The sequence below is a fragment of the Corvus cornix genome, chromosome 3 (genome assembly GCF_000738735.6).
Source record: "Corvus cornix cornix isolate S_Up_H32 chromosome 3, ASM73873v5, whole genome shotgun sequence".
NCBI lineage: Eukaryota > Metazoa > Chordata > Aves > Passeriformes > Corvidae > Corvus > Corvus cornix.
Genome location: NC_047056.1, coordinates 55,045,980 through 55,068,926, shown reverse-complemented (window position 1 = coordinate 55,068,926; position 22,947 = coordinate 55,045,980). Strand labels below are relative to the sequence as shown.

At 40.3% G+C, this 22,947-nt stretch overlaps 1 protein-coding gene across 1 annotated transcript in view; it reads right to left on the bottom strand.

Moving 5' to 3' along the window:
• The window catches only part of CNKSR3 (CNKSR family member 3), a 52,516-nt gene that overhangs the window by 5,788 nt on the left and 23,781 nt on the right, over positions 1–22,947 (bottom strand). Inside the window, exons 2-10 of the mRNA XM_039567912.1 lie at positions 21,384–21,547; positions 14,093–14,295; positions 12,696–12,783; positions 10,147–10,188; positions 8,144–8,263; positions 6,340–6,399; positions 3,440–3,508; positions 2,550–2,696; positions 738–862 (exon numbers count right to left, since the gene is read on the bottom strand). Of these exons, the coding sequence (XP_039423846.1) occupies positions 738–862; positions 2,550–2,696; positions 3,440–3,508; positions 6,340–6,399; positions 8,144–8,263; positions 10,147–10,188; positions 12,696–12,783; positions 14,093–14,295; positions 21,384–21,547 (1,018 nt within the window). The remainder of the gene's footprint in view (positions 1–737; positions 863–2,549; positions 2,697–3,439; positions 3,509–6,339; positions 6,400–8,143; positions 8,264–10,146; positions 10,189–12,695; positions 12,784–14,092; positions 14,296–21,383; positions 21,548–22,947) is intronic.

Genomic DNA, 22,947 nt, shown 5'->3' with positions numbered 1-22,947 from the left:
CCTAAATGGCCAGGGAAGGCCAGAAACATGCCTGCCTTTCACGTCTTGCCTGAAAACTCTTTTTTCCATCACATTCCCAGATCATCTGGCATGGTTCTGGCATGAGTCAACATGGACTTGAGAACAAACAACAGTCAGCCTTACTATACACATCCCTCCCCCTCCTGCTGTGTACACAGGTCTCCATTTTCATAGCTAACACTGCAGGATAAAAAAATAAAAGTTGATGTATTGACTCTCCCTTCCCTTCAGTGGGAACATATTTGTTTTAAACAAGTTCCAAGTTTAAAAATTTAACAAGATAGGCATTATTTAACATGACATTCTTTTCTATCCTAACTCCCAAAACAGTTACTCAACTTGCTAAAAAAAGAAAAAATCCAACAGTGAAAAATGTTAGGGACAAAAATTACTTCTTGCTGTGTGCAGTTGGATTTAAACAGTGTCATAAACATAACTCCACAAGAAAACCAGAGATGACATCAGTTCATGTTCTGGGAACAAATCTGATCTATGTGGCACACAATAATCTTCTAGTAATAAAATCTGTTACTATCCTGGTAGTACACGCACTTGGGCCTAAGTTTAAGCAATCCAACTCCTTTAGGCAGCTAGAAGTAAGTCTGAGATTTGCAGCTTCCTCAAGCTGATCTGCACAGAGCTCTAACAGCAAGCCAGCTCAGAAACAAGTGCAATGAAGGAGGTTTTTGTTCAGTAGTGCACTTTTGTTTGCATACCGAGGCGAATATGGAACAGCTGGTGGAGGGGGTATGTACAGATCCAAAATGGCTGGCTTCTCTTTCTTCAGTGAGGTATCCACAGTGCTTTCTGGGGACTGAGTTGAAGCTGGTGGAGGACTGGTCTGAAAAGTTAGACAGGAATCAAACATCTGAGCATTCATTTAACATTCACAAAAAGCTAATGTGATAATCAATAGTACTGTTTTCATCCCCTAGTGAATTACTATCTCTGTGGTGTATAAACACTCTAAAAACTCTTAGAATCTACATTTTCCTCCACCCCCAGTTTTGGCTAGCTTTACAGGCCCTCCTACAGAAGTCCTGTCATGGGTAATGCACTGCTCAAGAATATTTTGCTCTTTCCAGTTCTTTTTTTCCTGTAAATTCCACAGACAAAAAAAGTAACTGAGACAAACCCACCTCTTCTATTTTTAGATGCATTAAAAGAATGCTATTTGTTAAATACAGATATGATTTGCAAGCCTTGTGAAGCTGTCATAGGCCACCTTTATTCCATACCATTCAATGCCTGGGGCATAGACAGGAATATAGTAAAGCTCACCATAAATTGGATGGATCATGGATCAATGGCTGTAACTAGGGCCAGGGAAGCAAATTAAAAATAGATTTGGCATTGCTCATGTTTGCAGTTCTTTTCTATATATTCTCAGCATCTTTCCAGGCTCCTGTCTGCCTCTAGGAGAGAAAAGGTTTCAAAGACACTTTCACCTTTGTCAGGCAAGAGAACTGCCCTCTCCGCTTTTTGTCAAGGACCTGTCCACTTAGTTAATTGCACTCCTGCACAAGCTTCTGCCTTCTACTGGTCAGTATGGTGAAACCCAGAACTGTAAAACAGCTTCTCCAATCACACCTTCCCCCAAGGAAACTCTGCTGGGTATAGCCTATAAGCCAGCCCACCCCAGCTTTTCACCCTGGTGATACATGTCAGGCATGATGCCACAAAAACAGGACACAGGCATTGCTGAAAGTAAGGATGAACAAGTAGTCAGGTAGTATACATCTTCTACCCAGTTTGAGAGAAATCTGCCTTCATGGAGACTTGTGATAGCCAACAGCATTTCAGAGATTTAAATTATCCCCATGGCTGTAGGGAGACCTGTATCTCCCTACATAGGGAGGAGGAGGGGAAACTCTCCCTGGTTTTATTAATTTCAGGTAATTAGTTTAAATTCAGTTAGGTTGTTTCCTCCTGTGAACATTAAGCCCTAAGGCTTTCTAATAAAACAAGCCATTTCTCAACATGGTTATTTAAGAATTATTAACATCACTTTCTCTGTCTGCTCAGTACCCAATCTGTGACTTGTCCAACAATCAAATCTTATTTAAACAAGTAGTTCAAATAATTTCTTGAAAAAACCACTCTTTTCCACTCTTCACCAGACTAAAAAGAGGACAAATATATGGAATAATCTAAGTTATTTCAGACATATTACTGTGATAGAGAAAGCATTTATTTATTGCTCCATGCTGATTAATTCCATACATATCAGCAGTTTTGCCTCAGGTAAGTTCTTCTAGTGGCACACAGACTGATTAAAATGTTCAGCACACCTAGTCCCTTTGTGTACCAAGAGGGCATTATCTGGTTGCAAGGGGAAGAAAAAAAGAAAAAGAGAAGAACATTTTCCCTTTTATCTAGGAGCTATAGGAGGACAGCCATTTCACCTAACCTGCCTTGACCTACACTCAAACATGAGTACTTCGGAGCATTTATGGGATTTCTCTTTTTTCAAGCTGCAACCAAGACATTCCCATCCTGAGATCAGAGCGGAGCTGGCAGGGTCTCACCTGCACCAAAGGCGGTTTCCAGCGCAGGTTCTTCAGTGGAGCAGGAGTGAAATGAAAAGAGCCAGTAGGGCGTTTCTTAAGCAGCAGCCTAACTCCAGCAGGATTCTCTCGCAACTTTGCCACCAGATTTTTTAGTTGCCATCCAACCTGGAAGAGAATAAAGACATCTTTTATTTAGCATTTCTTTTCTGAAAGCAAACAAACAAGAAAAACCCAAATCCCCCAAGTCAGACTGTTTGTTTTAACATGAACCTAGAAGAGATAAGAGATCCAATAAAGCCATTTTAAGAATTGATGAAAAAATTGGAAAACTCATTTTTTGCAAGGTTTTTAATTTTGTTCCCAAAAAAGTTCTCTACTTAAGCTGCAAACTAAATACTGAGCTATCAAGCAGTGCTCTTTATACCTCAGTTCCAGTCCTAGAAGGAAGCATGGATATGCTTAAACTGACTAACACAGGGATTCACAGTGAAGTACTTTTGTCATGCTTCTTTCTCACATTGGAAGGCATTGTTTACTTGGCTAAGCAAAAATGTAATCATTACATCCAGGTACCCAGATGCAAATGATTGGACAATTGTTTGCAAACGACTGGGGGGCTTTTTAAAGCTCTTTATCTGCATTTCAGTGGATTGTAACAAGGCCTTTTAAAACAGGTCTTAAATGCAACATGAACTATTTTAATACGACACATAAGGCATTTAAACATTAAATGCAGTATATTTAGTCAAAATACTACAAAGAATAAAATTTGTCTTGAAAACAAAATGCTAAAAAGCCTCAGCCATTTCACCAAGCAAACACCAGAACTGCTGCTTGACCCCATCCATTCAGCACCTGTGGTGCAGAGCAAGCATAGGGGAAGGTCTGTAGTGCTGCAAGTTACTCACCACAGTTTGCCGGTTAACCTGGATCACTTCATCACCAGCATGAATCTTCTGAGAGCGATCAGCAGGGGACTACAAAGAGGAAAACAAGAGTCATGTGCTGCAGCAGGTCTCCCTCCCTGCCATAACAACCCCCACCAAGCTAAGTCAGAAGTTGCATCAGCAATGCTCTTCACTATAGATAATTTTCACATCTGCTGACAACTTGAGAAATGTAAATTAATTAATTGAATTATTTATTTTATACTTGGGGAACTAAAGGGGAAGGGAGAAAGCGCAGCCTCCATCTGTTACAGGCCAAATTGTACTTAAGGCATGGGAGAGTCTGCACTCTCCTTTTCCCTCCAGTTTGTACTATAGTTTTAGACAGAAATGGAGGAGGACTGAAGAGGATTTCTGCCCTAAAACAACAACCATCTTAAACAGCTTTCAAATAAATGTATATTTATTTTTAAAAATACATTAAGACTTTGAATGTACAGAATAAAGGACCAAAACCACTCCAATCCACAAGATAGATCCATTGCACTTTCCCTTTTTGTTTTCCAATGTAAATAAAAACTTCTGACTTTAATGTGAAACTGCCTGCCTGAATCACCAAGGTCAGCAGATAAAAATATGTTTGCATAAGTCAAATGTACATAGATAGGTATTTTTCAAATACCTAATAATAATAGACTTTAAAATACAATTTTCTTGGAACAAAACCTAAGCTCGGGGGAGCCGTTAGCAAGGAACAGATAAATATGTCAGTATTTACATTTATCAACACCTGGTGCTGCAGTTATTAAAAACACTCTCACTGCTATAACACACCAACTCCTACCAGCCTTGACAACACCCAAAGCACACAGACATGCTACCTTGGTACATGCACCCTGGTCACAGGACAGCAACTCCTCCCATTCCCCCCACCCCATGAGCAACTACCAGGCAGCAGGCCAGCTCTTCCCAGCGACTCCAGAATTAAGCACCGGGATTAAGGACTCCCTTCTCCACCTCATCACACCTTTAGACCTCAAGTAACTTTGTTATGAGAAAGAACTGTAAGAATAAACAGTACAACAAAGGAAGAAAACATGGGGAATTTGTGGGAGGCTCCAGCTATCATGAGTAACCCCATTTCTTCATTGTCTTCTTGCTTCCTCTGAGAGGAAATGCCTCTGTGGAAAGCTGCATATATAGGAGTCAACCAAGACCACGAAAAAATGCTGGGCCAGAGTCAAGTTTGTGAAAAACAAAGCTCATTTCAAGCTGTCCTTTGGGTGGCCAACAACTTGTCTGAGGGAGGGTGGGGAACCCTTGCACAGAGAACTCCTGCAGCAAGTGAGAGGTCACAGCACAGACACTGGGATCACACTGTGAGAACAGAGGAAAGAGCAAAGTTTAGCTCTAGGCCAACGTGACATGCAAAGTCACACGTGGGATGGCATAACTCAGGAATTCTCTTGGCTGACTCATACCAAATGGACTTCCCCAGTTCTTCCATTGTTCAGTACTGTCAATTTAGAGGTGCAATTCCATTGCATTCCCATACACCAGCTCCTGGGGATAGCTACTAAAATACCATTCCAAATCTAGCAAGAAAAAAGAAAACTGAGCTAAGATCCAGCCTGGGTCACCTAAATGATACCATACCACCACAAAGACATCAGTTGTTCACAGATCTCTCAGTCACTTGTCAAATTCTGTTGCTCCAAAAAAAGGAGTTTCCCCAAAGGAAGAACCAGTGTTGATAATAAAAAGCAGGGACTTAGGTCAACACTCAAAGCTACAGAAGGAATACAGACCCCAAATAAGACCTACATGCAGAAGCAGGTTGTCAGCAGTCAACACTATATTCTTTCACGTTTATCAGATGTTAAAGTTGCTGCAAAAGTGGACTTGGTCTCTGTGGCAGATCCTATATAGAATTGTTCCAGGACAATAGCATAAAAGCTATAGAACCTTTCACTCTGAACTGCAAGCACAGATTGCCACCCTCTCCTGGCTGGTCCCTGGACCTGGCAGGGGAACAACTAGAATCACTGGTTCTTTCCTATTCACAAAAAACAAAAAACAAAAAACAAAACAAAACAAAAAAAAAAAAAAAAAACCAAACAAAAACCAAACAAAAAAAAACCACCCAAAACAAAAAAAAAAAAAACAAAAACCAAAACACAAAAACCAAAAACCCACACACACATTGCTGCAAACACCAAGTTTCTCTGCTGTTTTTTCTTTCAGTCACTGCTCCTGTACAGTAGCCTGTTTGAAAACACCACAGCATCACCTGCCAGCCTCAGCTGCTGGCTGGAGGTCCACTCCTTCAAGGGCTGCCCAAAAGCCTTTAATAAACTCTCAACTATAAAGGACTCATAGTGTACAAATAAAACAAGCAACCACCTGCAGTAAAAACTAGTTGCCTCTCTTGCCAACTATTTCCTTCCAGCTGACCACTCTTAAAGTCTTACTTGTTCATAGTCTTTTTAATCTGCAAGGTAATTTTGTCACAGGACAGCTCATTGATTTCATTACTCATTACTGAATTTAGCACACTACCACCTAAATGTTCCCATTAGGGGAGATTGCCTTTGCCGGTGGAGAGAAAATGCATCCAAGACTTTGTTAAGCAAGACACCATAAGGGCTCAGAACAGCAGATACAGTAACTTATTAAAGCAATTACTTTAATGCCAAGCATTTGAACTAATTTGGTGTACATGCAGAAACTGGTTTAATCAGACTAACAGTGAAACACGCAGGCACAAAATATTTACAGACTGTGGATAAACAAATGATGCATCACACAGTATTTAAAGCAGGTAATACCATGCAAGTCATATCTAAAACAACAAAAAGTAGTAAGTCAAACTACCTCAATCAAAGCTACTGTCTGAGTTAATATACATTTACTTTACTTACATTTTCTGTAGTTCCAGTAATTACATGCAACCCATCATAAGTTGATTTTATGTACATTCCCTGAATATAAGGAAAAAATAAAACACAAGTTTAAAGACAAAACAAACCACATAACTTATCTGATTAAAGCACTATTGGCAACAGACTCAAAACATTATTAAAACCAGTTAACAATTCGTATATGCTCCCTAGAAAAGTGTGTGGTCTAATATTACAACACTCTAAACTTCTTCACAGATCACTTTTAGTGCAGTTAATTATAATATTTATAATGACTTCAAATACCTAGTATATGGAATGAGACTTAGAAACACTGTCTGGTTGGTAATACCAAACACTGCTGGTTTTGCTGCCTTGTCGGTCTTAGGCCTTGAACAGAACTTTACTTCCCTACTACTCAGCCTGCACTAGAGAATTACAAGGTTTTACTAGGTGGCCACCAGCTGTCTCCATACAGAGCAGACTCACACAGCTGGACTACAAGTATTGCTGACATGTTCTTTTACAGCTTCTCTTGCTAAGTCAATATACAGACTGCCTCATAACCACAACGCTTACATAAGCACTAAAAGCTCCAGCAGAGTATTTGTGGCTCTGTATGTTAATGCTGAGTGTGAATACAAGGACAAACTCGATTAAGTGGGTGTTGACTGTAAGAGCACCAAATCAAAAATCACAAACAGGCTATTAACTAATAATTACACAGATGACCCCACAAGAGGAGACCCGCACATTGGTTTCATCATTTATGAATAAATACATCTCTACTTTTCCTTTCTGCATCTGTTGTTAGAAACACACTGAGAAGTACAGAACTGGATGTTACTCAGGAGCTGAAAGCAGCTTACCACACTTGCTTTAAAAGTAGGTGGAAACTTAGATGATCTTTTTGACCCTTCCTCTCCAGCCAATTCCCTGCCTGTTTCCCTGTGAGTATCCAACTGTGTGCACCCACTTCCTTGTTTCTTACTTAGGTCAAGCTAGACTGACTCTGCTTCGATGCAGCTTGTGCATTAACAAAGAGGTTCCCATAATTTCAAGAATGTGTGACTAATTCAGTCAAATCCACTGGTCTAGGTAAAACTATGTAGCACAGTAAGACTGTGAAGCTTTCTCTAAAAATGTTCATCTCTCCTGCCTTCAGGGCTAGGGGTGAATACAAATGCACATAACAATTTCAACTCCCTCCAACTCATTCTAACACGTCTGTTCCCTAGGCAGAAAATCCACCAAAATTTCAAATTAAGTTTCTCATAACCAGCACTCAGCTAAGTAGAATTCACTGAATGAACAACAGTCAGTTATGTGACATGGCCACCAAACACTTTAAAAAATTCTCATTTTCCTGCTAACAGCAAACCTCCAGAATCTCATATTCCTTTCAATCCTGCTATAAACACACATAAACACGCATCTTTCAAAACACAAATACCATTTCTCATTACCTTCTCCCTCTCCAAGCTCCCCCAGAAAAACAAGTGGTTATAGTAACCTGAAAAAATAAAACTACTAGCTTCACAAGCATTTATAAATTCTCCAGTATCCTGGTTAACACAGAAATCTTTAACAATTTAGAATCAGAAATTATATTTGGGATCAAACCTACTAATGTGCATATCTGTCTCTGGCAGCCATTCCATCTGACAATTGACCTTTAGGTTTCCTCCTCCATGCCTCTTTCTTTTCCCCACAGGCTATTATCCGTTTTGAAATGCCTTATTATAAACACACACTTGCATTGGTCCACAGGGCTACTACCTATTAAACACTGGGAACATTAGGACACTCCAGAATTGCTTCTTACCAGGCCTTCCCCAGGTTTAATGTTGGTTAAATGGACCTCCTCCAGACAGGCACACTGGCTCATCAGTGGGTCTGTAGTTGATCGGATGGCTTTATCACAAATGCCATTTAAAGTCTTGGCCTGCAATGAGAACATACAAAAAACAGTTATGAAAATTCTCTCCTGGCTTCCTCCTCTTTCAGTTTTCAAAAGATGTAAAGGAAATGAGTTCCAAAACCACTGAAATAGAGGATTCATTTGTACTGATCTATTCTACAGCATGTTCACATCCTTACTGTAACACAGTACAAACAACGTGTTTCCATCAGTGCCACCTCACCATCACTAACAGATGCTGACACATCCTCTGTCTAAAAAAATAAACACACAAAATACAGCAAAAAAATGAGGTTAGGGTTTGATTGCTTTAACCAAAATACAACTCATTAAAATATTGAAACATTTTGATGATTCCTTGTGGGAACAGTTGACAGTTTTTCATGTTCCTCTGTATTTCTACTATGAGAATACAGCTGGCCATGTGTCACAAAAAGTGATGTGCTGGCCACTAGCATATCTGCACAAAACCTTACAGTATAAGGTAGGACATCCAGCACTTAAGTGCTTCTGCAGTACTTCTCTCCACTGTGCCTCTGAACTGACCTCTTCTGGAATGCTTACACAGGCAAGGTTCGTATTTTCTTTTGACCAAAACATAACTGATCCTAAGCCAACATTATAACTAACGGCTAATTCTGACCTCGGCATGTGTGTCAGTAAAGTTGGAGGCAGAATGGCTTTGCTTTGTAGAACATGTAACTATCAGAATGTCTAATTAAACATGAAAAAAAGAAGAAAAAGAAACCAGTCAAAAAATCTGTGCCCTCTCTACACTCACAGGTTTCATAATGTCCCACTGTGTTTTCTGTCTTGGCACCAACTGAAGCAAGGCTGACACTCAGAGTAGGTTACAAAAGCTTAGAGACGAGGAGAGAGAGAGGATTAGTACACAGTACTGATCAGTACTAACAGTACTTAGGTATAAATAGTTTGGGAACCAGCAAGGTAAGTCACCTTTCACAAGGGGCTGGAATCCTTCAGTCAAAGTAGACACACACAATTACAGAATGGGGGGGAGCTGTGTCATAGGAAGACATTGGTTTGGAGTATAATGGCCCCTGGAAACAATAGCTCCAACCTTTTCTGTTTTGTTTTACGTCAGATTTATAGAGCAGCAATAAAATAAATGAAAACAATGTTTAAGTGTGAATGTGAGGAACTGCTCAAACAAGGGAATTCCAAACAACAATGCCTACTTCCAGTGTGGGTGTGCACAAACGGAAAAAGAAAGATGCAGAAAACTCCCTTTTACGTGGTCTCATTATTTATGAACAAAATTATTTTTAGTTATTGTGCTACTAAATTCCTAAGCATCTATGAGCTACCGGAAGGCCTTATCAAAGAGCACAGCCTGGTTCATGTCAAAAGCAGGAAGCGATGATTAACTGTTACAAAATATAAAAAGCATTCCATTACACTCTGTGTTTGGTCACAAGGCTGCTTCAAACAACCCTGGTAACTCGAGCTCAAGTACAGAGCCAGAATTTCAGTCCTGTGGCAGGGCAGGTCTTTTACATGAAGAAGCACAATAAGGCAGAGTGTCTGCCTATTAAGGCACTAAATGCACTTCACAGGCATAATTGGTTTATTTAGCCTGTGATCACTTTACAGTACTACTCTGCCCTTGAAAATTTGAGGTTAAATTCTCTTGGAAAAATAGCTGTGTAATGAAACTTTAGGAATACTTGACTCTGTACTATTGTATTATCATACACACGATCCATCTGCTGAAATGTCAATGATTTCCTCTACATTAAAGAATATTCACAAAACAAGCCATAGTAATGTTTCCTTGCATGATGTGCTTGTGCATTTGGGACTGAAACGCTGTTGTCAATACAATAGAAGCAACCGAAATGAATGTGACTGCAGACAGCTGAGTTTCAACAGAAACATAAACTTACCACAGTCTGGACTTTATCTTCCATGTCAGCCACAGTGCAATCCTAAAAATAAAACAAGAACAAAACCCCTATATTAACCAATAAACATGGAAACAAATCTCTGAAAACTCTGCAAAACTTCCATTTTAACCTCAAATAGAAATAGTTATTCATGCTGCAGGGATTAGTCAGATTAGTTTCACCCAGCAGGGCTCAAAAGGACTGTTAAGCAACTATTTTCTGGCCCTGGTAGAAAGCAATAATAAACCTTGAAAACTGAGAGAATGTAGGATTCAATTACAGCAGCTGACTTTTCCAGAAAAGCAGAACCCTGCACAAATAAAATCAGATTCTCAGAAGGCCAGGCAGATGTGTTTGCCTTACATAAACCACAACTCAGGTACTCCTCTGTCCCAGGCATCAAAATGGATCTAAAGCATATTGTTAAAAATAGAAGGGAAAGTGAATTTATTAAAATATGCTATCAATGACATTCCTGAAGGGCAGAGGACTGCGCAAAAGGCATTATTTACACAGCCCAGGTATAAAAGTCTTTGAACTGAAACAAACTACAAACTACTGTTCATGTAACAAACTACAAAAGTCATCACTGTTTTCTGCAAGAAGTACTGAACTGGAGAATGATATTATTCTCAGATTAAAAAGTTAAAACAGCACATAAATAATAAAACAAGATTTACAATATCTACAAGGAGAAAACCCCCAAGCATTTTAATAAGCTTAAGAATGAGTCATGTTGGAGAAGTGTGTGGAAGGCTTTCCCCTGCTTTTCTCTGCTAAATACATCTGCACAAATCAATAGCAAATGCCACCTATCATCATGCAGCCAAAATGCTCAATATTGCAACGTCCTTCTGCTCCTACTCATTTCTGTTTACACTGTTAATTATTTCAATCTTAAAGTTTGACATAGAACTTTAAGTGGAGTAAAGTCCTGTCCTTGAATCTATATAGCCATCATCAAAGTTAACTAGAATCTTCTTGCACTCCTGCCTTACTTATTATTCACTCACTTTTATACACCATTTATGATGCAGAGCAGCATTGGTTCCACGAGAGCCACTCTGGCCTCTTCTTCACCATTAGGACTGACCACCTGTTCCTATAGTCTATACCTTAATAAGAAATTCCTTTGAAGTCTAAAAATCCTCCTAAAGATTTTTCAACTGTATCACTTTTCCACATCAGCAGACTCCTTCAGACTATGTGAGCATATGTGCACCATCCCAGGACAAAATCATGCTGGTTCTTCCCTCATTAATGCTTTTTCTCCTGTGCACCAACCCCGTTCTTTATTATAGCTCATATCAAATTGGCAGAGAAGTAGTCTGACATTTTTTAAAAGGCCAGGGTTGTGTTCACAACCTCCATTCCCCTGCCATCAAAGGCTGATCTAACCAAAAGATTAGACACCATTTTTAGCAGTTTTATTAATACATTCAGCAATCTCATATCTGAGTTCCTGTAGCACTCTTGGGTGAACACCACCTGCTGCTAGAAACACTGTTTTACTGCACAATCTGCATATCTGTAGCTGTAAATCACTGGCTGTGCATTGCACACGGAACACCCCAGCAAGAAGAGCATTGAGCAGTGGGTATGTGCACCTTGGAGCACCCAGACACCATCCTTTCACAATGACACAACTGACATAATTGGGTGCCACCACAGCTTGACAGCTCAGGATGTTTCTGTCCTTTGACATCATCCCTTCAGCATGGGGAGGGAACTACGCATGTCACAGGGCATGGTCCTTCAGAGTTTGAACATTGTAGGGGCACAGAATAATGGTTATGAGCAAGTTTGGCAGTCACTGAAGTGTGCACACAGTGCTTCATAGCCAAAGCAGTGCCACGCTCTCAGAACAGTCTCAAAGACAGGCAGCATTATCAGACAGCAAAATTATGCCAATTGCCAAGATTGTCACAGTTGCTACATGTCCTTTTAGATGTTATCTGTACAAGCACTCATCATACAGCTGGTAAATAAAGTTTTTAAAAATACTGTAGTCTTGCAGTAGTGGCAGAAACAGCCAGGCTAGTGGGACTTGCTCCTTCCATTACATGCAGCATTTCCCATTTGATGGCTAAAACATTCTGCATGGGACAAGATCTATGGAGTCTGCAAGCACAGGTAGAAAAACCAATAGAGCCACATTTTTGTTTAGAGTTAGCACTGATAACTGTTTTTCAACATGCTGCTTGGAATGTGAAAGTCTTCACATGCAGATCAACCATTTCAAAGACTAACCCTCTTTCCAGTAAAGCTCAAGAAAATATGAGTATCCTTTAAGCTGCAGTCACTTAACATACAGCCAGCAATACCAAAATTGGTAATTAAATTCAGGGGCAGGGGGAACAACAAAAAACACCACAACTCAGAAACACAAACAACTGACACTGACCTTCAGGGACGTTCCAAGTTAAAAGTAAGCTGTCATTCCCAGAACTGCCTTTCATTATTACTCAGCACAAAGCAAGCACATTACTTCCCCAAACATCCCCTTTCCTTCCCTTTTGGAAAGCAGAAAGGAAAAGAAATCAGCTGACCTTCTGAACAGTAGTAGTGAGGTCCAAGCAGAGCTGAATGATTCTGTTCTTCATTGATGAAAAGTCAGCAATACCTGTAAATGGGGTCCTACAACAAGAGAAAATTCTCCTTAGATTGGAGGGACTAGCCTTCTCCCATCCCATCTTATCAGTGAGGAAGAGCATATGGGAGTAAGTGCTGCAACTCTGACATTAGCACAAGTGTGAGGGTAGTTTTACAATTTAAGTATTCCTGACTGCATAGTCCTGCTCCACTCACAAAACTGGGAATTGTCTAGCCCTGTGGTAAGCAAGTTCAGAGAGCAGAACCAGAAGAAATGGTCGGTTTGCCAAACTGCAGTTCTCTCACTTGCAAGCTGAAGTCAAATGATACGGTGGTGTAAAAATCACACCCTTGGGTTTACCAGTGAGTAAACCTCCAACTTTCTGACTGGACAAGGAAAAAACAATTCTCCAGAAGAAGAAAAATGGTTTTCACATTTTACACACAGAGGTGCAGCAAGACTTAGAGAAGAAGCATCACAGGTAGGGCAGCTTTAGGGCCTGTAGAGTCCTACATCTGACCCTTCAGACAGCTACAAAACCTAGAAGAGGGGCTGAGAAGTAACTACAGCAGTTTGAAAATGGACAAGCCAGCAATTTGCTGGCTGTGAGTTTCAGAAAAAAATTTAGGGTGAGCTGCCAGCAACAGAGTGAGAGGAGAGGACCAGGTGAGAGGCACAAACTGTTAACATCACTGCCTGGACACAGACCAACTCCTTACTTGAGAGCAGGATAAAGGATAAAAGTGCTCCTTGCTGCCAGTCCCTGCGCAGTTATCCTCCTAACTTCCCTTCTCAGGAGAGCTAGCAAGGGCTTGGAGAATTTGTGTTCATCTGTTACTGTGGACTGTACCCCTGCCAGCATCTGACCTGCTGCAGGTGTAACAAAATAACTCTGGCTCTTTCCAGGCAAAAAAAACAATTAAATAAGACAAAAAAAAGAGAAGACAAAACAGCAGAAGGATAATCTTTCCCATTGTTCAGTTTTCAAATCACATAGCTAAGGCTGTGATTTCAGCAGAACATTAAAAAATCTTTCAGGAAGGGACTTGCCAATGACAAATAATTTAGAAGCTGGGAAAACCATGTGTATGAGAAACTGACCTAGAAGGGAACGCTCAAACTTTTATAAATACCAGTTTGTGTGCAATGTTAACAGATTTATTTGTTCTAGCAAGAGTGGAAGTGCAAGAATAGATACCCTAGGTTAAATTTATCCACTAGAGGCCTTCTAGCAACACCAAAAAAGGGGGTTAGTGACATCAAGATCTTTCCACCCAAGCATCTAGGAATTGCCCTACAAGGAGAAGCAATTCATTAGAGCAGCAAATTAAAATATGACCATTTTATTCTTACCTGTCCAACCATGCAAGCAAGGCCTTAGCAGCACCAATAAGCTCTACGACAGAAGTAAGGAAGTCAGTCGGGGGCTTGCGAGAGGTATTTCCATCATAATTTGAACTTTTCCTACGGCTGCTGATGTAATTTTGCAGATTGTTGGATGACCCTCGCAGCTTGAGAACCAGGTTCTTCATATTGTCTGTTTCAAGGCCATAGTTCTGCAAGGAATATTATTAAGCTTGATAAATATCCTTGTTGAGTTCTCCTATTTATCATACCACAAGTTAAAAGCTCATATGGGACAAAAAGTCTTGAGGATTTGCACAACTTTCTCATGGGTTTTGGCAAAAATACCTTCTAAGATTTGTTCTGCACTATAGCCACTAAAGAATACTTTTGTGGGTGCCAAACCTCAATTTCTGACATTAATAAGATTTAAGGACACTTTTTCATCAGAATGAAGTCCCAACATCCTAACAGATATCACTTACTTGTTAATAACAGGATTGTGTTGTTTTTGTTAAAGAAGAGCAAGCTTTTTTTTTTTCTTAAAATGTTTTCTATCCTGTGGTAAATAAACACTGAAGGAACATTTCATTCACAACTAAACGTAAGTTAAATCTGGTAAGAGATGAAAACACCAACAGGAAGCAAATGAAATTTTGCAATCAAAAGCTTGAGTAAATATTTGGATCACAAGTTTTCAGTAGCTGTGCTCCTTGACTACAACAGTGCAATTATTTGCAAGTTTGAGGACAGCATTAACATTATACATGGTAATTAAACCCATTTTTAGACATCATATTTCTCACTCATTTACAAAATCTAAAAAAAAAAAAAAAATCTGACTCTTGCCTACAACTTCAACTTCATAAATTCAAATTCCTACTTTTCTTGAGGGAAAAATAAACCAACAACAAAACAACAAAAAAACCCCACCCCCACCAGAACAAAACAAACAGAAAAAAATATAAGATCCCTGTGCTTCTCTACTCTTTTGCCGCTGCAGATCCTTGCAACTAACCTCCAAGTTCCATAGTTCAGTCAGATATACTATTGTCTTGGGGTGACAATTGCCTTGGGTACCAAACCAAGACAAATAACTACTCTTTCTACTTTCCCACTCAAAAATCTAAACCAACTAAAGCAAATTTTAATTCCATTCAATTCCTATTTTCCAGGAGTTCCTAATACCTCCACTCAGGATCACAGCACCGCCGAGGCTGAAGGGGAGCTTCAGAGGTCTCAGACCAACCTCCTGCTCACAGCAGGCTCAACTGTGAGCTCAGACCAGCTTATTCGGGATTTTGTCTTCTCAGGTCTTGAAAATCTCCAAGGACAGAGACTGCACAACCTCTCTGGGCAGCCTGATCCACCTGGTCTGACTGTCCTCAGAGTAAGAAAATGTTTCCTTATATCCAGCCTGAACCTCTTGTTTCAGCTTCCACCATGCACAGCCCATCCTGACAACTGTTACCAACCATGGTGGGTGCTGGGGATCTGCTGCTGGACCTCCCTGGAGCCATCTCTTTCCCAGGCTGAAGAAGTCCCAGTCCCTCAGCCTCTCCTCAAGGGCAAGTACTCCAGCCCTCACCAAGCTCACTCCAGCCCTCCACTGAGCTTGCTCTTACCTTTCCTGTACTTAGGGGCAGGGGGCCTATTTAGACTAATGAATGAGACTAAAGGGTCCCCTCCCTCTCCCATTAATGCAGACCAGGATGCTGCTAGGGCACACTGCTGGCTTGTGCCTCCATTCCCTCCAGGGTGAAGCATCTGTAAAACAGGCTGGAATATTTCAGATTAAGTCATTTACAAAATGTGAGACAGAATCTTTGACCCAAAGAAACACACCTCCACAGAGTACGGAGAGGTTTCAGCTATGCAGCTACCTTTAAAATACTACTACCTCCTATGGATAAGATCCCAGTGGGTGTAAGTTACAAAAGTGCCTCCCTCCTCCACCTCTTGGCAAGGAAATACCCTTCATGTGCAGCCAGGAGTAGGGGTTGAAAGGATGTGTTCAATTTTAAAAAATGCAAAGGATATCCTTAAATTTTCCAGGATCACAGAAAGGGAAAGATCTGGATTACTAAACAATTTTAAAGTACTCACACACTGAGATGTGTGAACTTACCACCTTTTAATTTTAATAAAAACAACAACAAAACACAAAAAGACCCCCAGCACCACAGAGCATTATTTGGATGCATTTCTTGCAGTTAGTTTTTTCCTCCTCTCAGAGGATTGGATATTAGTCTACTTGAAGGAATACTTTTCCACAAACACATCTGGATGTGGGGCAAATTCCTACGACCACAAGAAAGCAGCCACGTATCAGAATTCCTCCCCTTAAAGAGGGGAAGTAGAGGATGCTGAGTCCCTGCTTTCACAAAGGGACAGAAAACAGAAAATATTTTTCCTGTGCAGAGGTATAACCACCTAATCACTCTGATCAGAACTTGAAAGTTTTCATATAATTAAGTATCTCCAGATCATTCCCTCTGTCATTCAGGTGCAAAAACTGTGCCAACTACCTGTGGGTGTTTGAGATTAGAGATGGCACCAGCATTTAAGAGGACACGTGTTGATATACCAGGTAAGATTTTGGACTTGGCCTTAAACATTCACATACCCCTTATCACACCTCTTTCACTTTATTCATACCACAGGTGAGCCTGGTGCGACTCTTCCAGTTCAGGTAGTTTTTAAATAATTCTGTCAAGTAGTTCTGAGTTTTGAGGGAGACTTCAGCAACACGTGTTGCCTCTAGGGATGCCAGCTCATAACTGCAACTGGTGTCCCCAACAGACTCTCAGGAGCCACATCACAGCCAAGCTCTAGGTCCCTGCTCTAAGCTCTCCTACGCTTCCCCCAAGGAGTCTACGGAGTGCACGTCCACTGCTAAACCAGCAGTTTGTGCCCTAGGAAAGCACTACACCTATGCAGCACAAGACAGGGTATGCAGCTCTTCAGTACCAGGACACCAAATTATCCAACTCTGCATCATCCCTCATGGATGAACTTTCCTGGAAATATGCATCATCACAACCCAAGTGACCTCTGCTCCACGGGCAAGCCAGTCTCCTCACCTGTCTGCTCTGATACACATAAAGCATTTTGCCCCTTCACCAGGTATAGCAATGCTTCTATCCAAGCTGAAAGTGTCTTGACCAGCTCTCATATCACCAACTATTCCTGCTCCTTCACTTGCAAGGTCCAGTCTCTTGGGAGGGCTAGCTTGGGGATCTAAACAATACAAAGAAATCTAATCCCTTGGTTTAGCTCCCTGAAGTAACTCACTTCAGGGTCAGGTGAGTGCAAGCACAAAAGATCACTAATCAGAGGACAGGAGGGGGTGGAGACAGCAGCTGACTTGGATTAATTTAACTTGTCATAGAACTGTAGCCCCAATTCACAACAGATAGGAATGTTGATATTGTGGCAGCACACCAAATAGCCTTCAGTGACACATAGCTGAAGTGAAAATCTTAGCAGGCTTTTCTTGAAATATTTCCACAGGACTAAGGCTACAAGAGTTAACAAATTATTATTTAAGCAACCAAAAGGTTTTAGATGTTGCTCATGAACCAAAGAAGAGGTTACATTTTACTATCGCTCCCGATTTTAAACATCAAAGTTGTTTTAATCTAAACACAGGCTGAAGCCAGCGGTCAAGAGCACCCAATGTCAAACATTCCCAGGCTATTACTCATTAACCTGGGGAGCCACATGCAGGGCTGGAGGAGAGGCAGCACCCACACGTGCAGGAGAGAGGACATGAGAGCACTCCTTCTAAACTCCATCACATTTAATGAGAAAAACTAATTTAACCAAATGATGGCTCAAGGTCGGGCAGCCAACATAACAAGAAAAAAAAAACAAAAACAAACCACTAACTGAAGTCAAAAAAGCAGAGCAGTTATTTCAAAGATGAACTGGCCTGATGAAGAGCTCTGCCACTGCCCAGGGGCAGAATCCCCTTCCCTTTCACAGCCATGTTCACATGCTGCAATGTTATGAGTTGGACATGCTGGCTGACTGAACTGAAAACCTGCTCTGGGAAAAAAAATGAATAAAACCAGTTCAAATGCTGGCTCAGAAGCTGATCCAAGTCACTACAGGCCTATATAAACAGTAGAGTTAACACAAGGTACTGTCACAGTCACCCATTCTTGCTCTCTTCCTTTTAACAAAAATGTGTTCTAAAAAATCCTTTGGAGTAGCAAATTTCCTAATAAACAACACATAATTTGAAACCTCAAAAAAAATGAAATCTTATGTGTCAGTGCACAGATACCCTTTGACAATGATTAGGGCCTAAAGGGTAAGTCTTCACATATGCATGTTTTATTTCATGCTATGATGTTATATTTTGTTACACTGCAAATATGCTGGCAGAACATTACTACCAGTGAAATTATCAAAGGCACGACTATGTTCTTTTTTGGTTTATGGGTTTTTTCAGGGTTTGGTTTTTTTAATTGTATACAATTAGTAGGTCTTCATTCTAACTTCAAGAAAAATCCACTGCTTTTTTGTTTCCAAATGCTCCCATCATACAGTGTAGGCAAAGATTCAGAAATCAAATCCAAAGAACACATTAAAAGTGAAAATATTTTCATAGTTTCCTGCTTGCATTGTTTTATATTCATTGAGCCCTCAAAGGCTTGTTTTCTGTCCCTGCTTTTGTGGTTTGAAAAGCAAAGTTATGTATGTTTGTTCCCCCCTTCCCCAAATACTTCAATCAATAAGGAAACATGATCTTTCTTCTATCCCTTTCCCCCCCACACACCAAGCAGATACTACCCACAAAAAGCTGAAAGTTGATGACTTTTTTCCCCCTATGGGGAATTCAGGTCCTTTGACATATCCTCTAAATTCCTCAAAAAAGTCTTCAATACCTGCTCAGAAAACTCTATTAGACCAGCTCAAGAGTAACAGAAATGTGTGCTCAGAGGAAACCTTCATTTTCTATCCCAGTCCACACTCTCCTGCTGACTCTTCAGGACGCTGCATATGCAGCCACTGCTACGAGGACATGAGGGAACACTGCTTCATCACCAAAGCAGTAGAGAAAGATGCATTAATTTCTCTTTCACACCAGAAACTTACTGTCATATTTTTAGCTCAGTGCTGCCAAATAGTATCCAACCCCCATAAAACCTAAATTTAAAAATCAGGTGCATTTGGTGTCCTTTCTCAAGGAAAGGACTATGTTCACTTTTTATTTAGTGACTGATTACTGAGGCTGGAATGGTGGTGAATGCTTGAAAAGAGATACTGCAGGAGGAAGATGTTCCAAAGAGAGTTTCCTCACTGTATTTAGAGCCACATGTGTTCTTGTGGTGTGAGGGAACCAAAGCACTGATCTGAAGGAAACTCAGCTGGGAAACTGCCAAAGCAAAACTAGATAAAAAAGGAAATTCTTCTAGAGAACTCCAGGACTGGGAAACCACCAAAACCCCCTCTCAGCCTTCGTCCGCCAAGAATGACAACCTTCAAAGAGTCACATCAGGCTGGCCCAGCCAATGCCACATTTCCACTGTGTGAGCTTACAGAATAGTGGGGGTGCCAGTGGGGTCAAAAAAGGGGGAAGAAAAAAGAAGAAAAAAAAAAGAGAAAAAAAGAAAAAGTCAAAAAAATAGTTCCTTTGCTTGCAAGGCCCCAAAAGTTGGGAAAGTGTCAGCATACGTACAAAACAGTCACTAAACAATAAACATTCCCACTTCCAAAGAACTAACACAGTGGAATCAGAAAAACTCTCTCCTGCACAAAAAGAAGAAACAACAAAAAAAATTAGCTGTCACTAGCGTTTAGTAACCCCTTGGAAACAAAATCAGTAGTGATTCTATGCAATTCCAAAAACTCAAGGGAACAGGCATCAAGAAGGTGGCAAAGGGCATACTGAAAACACGGGAATTCTTCCTTCACCTCTTAGAAAGGGAACAAGGACATTTCAGCTGTAATATGCAGTATCTGTCCAATGCATTAACTTGAGCTGCATTTCACAAAGGATTTCCAGAAATGGGTCTGAGGTCAAAACTTTTGTCTACAAAGGAAATTAGAAGGAAATTGTAGGAGATAAACGACAGCTTTAGGTTCTGGCAGTTGTCCAGCTTTGTTCACTTTATTCTAATTTTTTTAAGAGAATAAAATAGTGCCTTTGGGGACTGCCACATAGATTACTTCAGTCAGGACCACAGACAGCCCACACTACATTTACTAACTCACCAGACCCCTGCACTTGCCCAACAAGTTCTTTCCCACACCATTAACTGCTTTTCAGTCCAGTTACATTCTTCTATTAGGTTTTCAAGTTAATGTTAAAAATTTTTGGTAAATCAAATACATAAAGGAAATAAAATGTCTTTCAAGTATAAGAGTAACTCTGAGAATCATTTTAGATCATTTGAAGAGATTTCATTACATATGCCTCTTTCAGTACAATTTGCTGCAGGTTGTGGAGTAGGAACACTCCCTGTAGCACCTCTCTGCAGCAAATAAAGCACATATCACACAGGCAATAAAGACTCTCCATTTAAGAAACATATGCTTGGTGCTGCAAGCCTTGCCTAATGTAGGGAAGACAGGCCAGTGCTGGCCAAGGAAGCATCAGGCAGGCTTTCCCACCCTCCTCCCTGATGTAATTACATATACCTCTGGTGCTCATTACACTGCATTACATCAAACACGCCTTCAAGACTGTGACCAAACTATGGCTTTTAAATAAAGCCTGTGCTAGTAAAACAATCCAATATATATTTATTCTTTTCAGAAAATGTTTGTTTTCAAAGTATCTGCAGTTATATATCAGGAGTAGGACAAAGGAACAGCTTAAGTTCTGAATCCAATGAGAGTTCAACTAGACTGTAACTGAGGTGGCTAAACATTCCTCATTTCAAGAATTAGTTTTTCTTCACTTCCTATGTTTGTTACAGAACTACCCTAAACCCATTTCAACTGATGTGAGGAACTTCTATCACCTGTCATTTCAACAGTGTGCCTTCTGTCTTCTGAGACAAACTGTTCACTGACAGGAGCCACAAGATCTAACAATGTCATTCAGACATCTTCCTTTGGAAGTGCAACCAAATGAATTAAAGTTGCCTCTTATCAGGAAAAAGTTAATGAGCTATTAATACAAAACTTGCAAGAATTAAACGAATCCTTACTGTTTTCTTCTATTGTGATGTGTAACAGAAAGCAAGAGACAAAGGTATTCTGGTTTCGTCAATCTTGCTTTGGTTATTCACCCAAAAAAGCACTTTAAGGAATTCTTTGCATTTCTATTCACTACTTAACTAACCAGTGCACACAGGAGATCCACAGCCTCTAGAACCAGTTCCTGGTGTCCAATCCTTGAGATACCTAAGTCTTCAAGGTCCTGGTGAGAAATCTGTAACAGCTGTTCACCATTTATCTTCTCCCGTTCAAATTTATGGACATACTGCTGCAGGCAATCATCCAGGCCTACCAAAACACAAAAGAGAGACAAGGGGGCATCAGAAATGAACAAACAAAACAAAAGGAAAACAAAAACAAAACAAAACAAAAAAAAACCACACATACACAAAAAAAAATAAAATCACCACCACAAAAAAACAACAACCAAAAAAATATAACACAACAAAGAAAACCCACAAAAAAACCACCTTGCAAAAGGAAGAAATTTTAAGTTCGTACAGTGTACAATGCAAAATTATGAAATAAATTTGCAGTGTGACTGAGGTTGTACCACAGGAGCACAGAAACAGGGCACATAAATTATGGGGATCTTTAGGTTACCTAAGTCAATGCACAACCTGCCTGGTCCTTGTGGATCAAGCTCAGCCAGTAAGAATGTACCTTTGTTGTCTGCACAGGTAAAGTGACCAAGGGACATACACATCAGGGTAACCCAAACCCTGAGAGGCATCCAGAGCAACAACAAAAAAATAACAACTGTCAAAAAAAAGAAAAAAAAAATCCAAGGCAAGGGCAAAGATCTTGCCCAAAGCCTAGTTAATCAAGCAAAAAAACAAAAGCATAAAATGACAAGGAAAATTAACAAAAAAATAAAACACAAAGGCAAAGCAATCAAAAGGATGTTTGGTTCAAGTCTCATTATTACCTTGATTTATAAGGCCCTGTAGCTTCCTGAAGTAGCTATTGCTTCCCCTTGCTAAGGGTCAACAACACACACCAGTAAGAAATCTAATTCATTTTTCTATCTTGAAGTGTTTTTAAAACAGTTTAGACTATTTTGTCCCAGTAATATCCCCCAAATCCTCACTTTAAACAGTGATTCTATGATCCTGTTCTCTACAGTAGGTTTTCCCAAGTGATTACAGAAAGTGTTTCTGGTTTTCATCTAATTTTACTAAGCTTCATGTGTTAATCCTGTTTCCTTGTGTATTCTTATTTCCTCTGCTGTTTAAGAGCCTGCGAGCAGCAACAATCTTGGGGGGGGAATTTGGATGGATGTGTCATTTTAAAGATGTTGCGGTGCTCTTGTTACTCTGCTCCCCTTCAACATACTGGGTAGAGCAAAAGGAACAGCCCCAGTCAGGTCTGTTTCATAGGAATACACCACATTCATTTAAAACAGTTGACATGAGCAAAAATTCAGATTACACATTTGACATCTACTTTGCATGCTCCACAACAGCTACATTGTTTCACCATTCCTTTTTAAAAGGAGGTGAGCCTTTAGTTGAATAAAGGATGTTTATGCACAACGCTGACTCAAAAGGAAACCATTGAGATGGACAGGATACCGAACACAGCAGATGAGAAACACGAACAGCATCCTGAACTACACAGAAATGAGAGCCAAAAGACCAGCACTCAGTTCCACTTGTGGAGCCGCAGCAGCAGCCTGCAAAACAAGC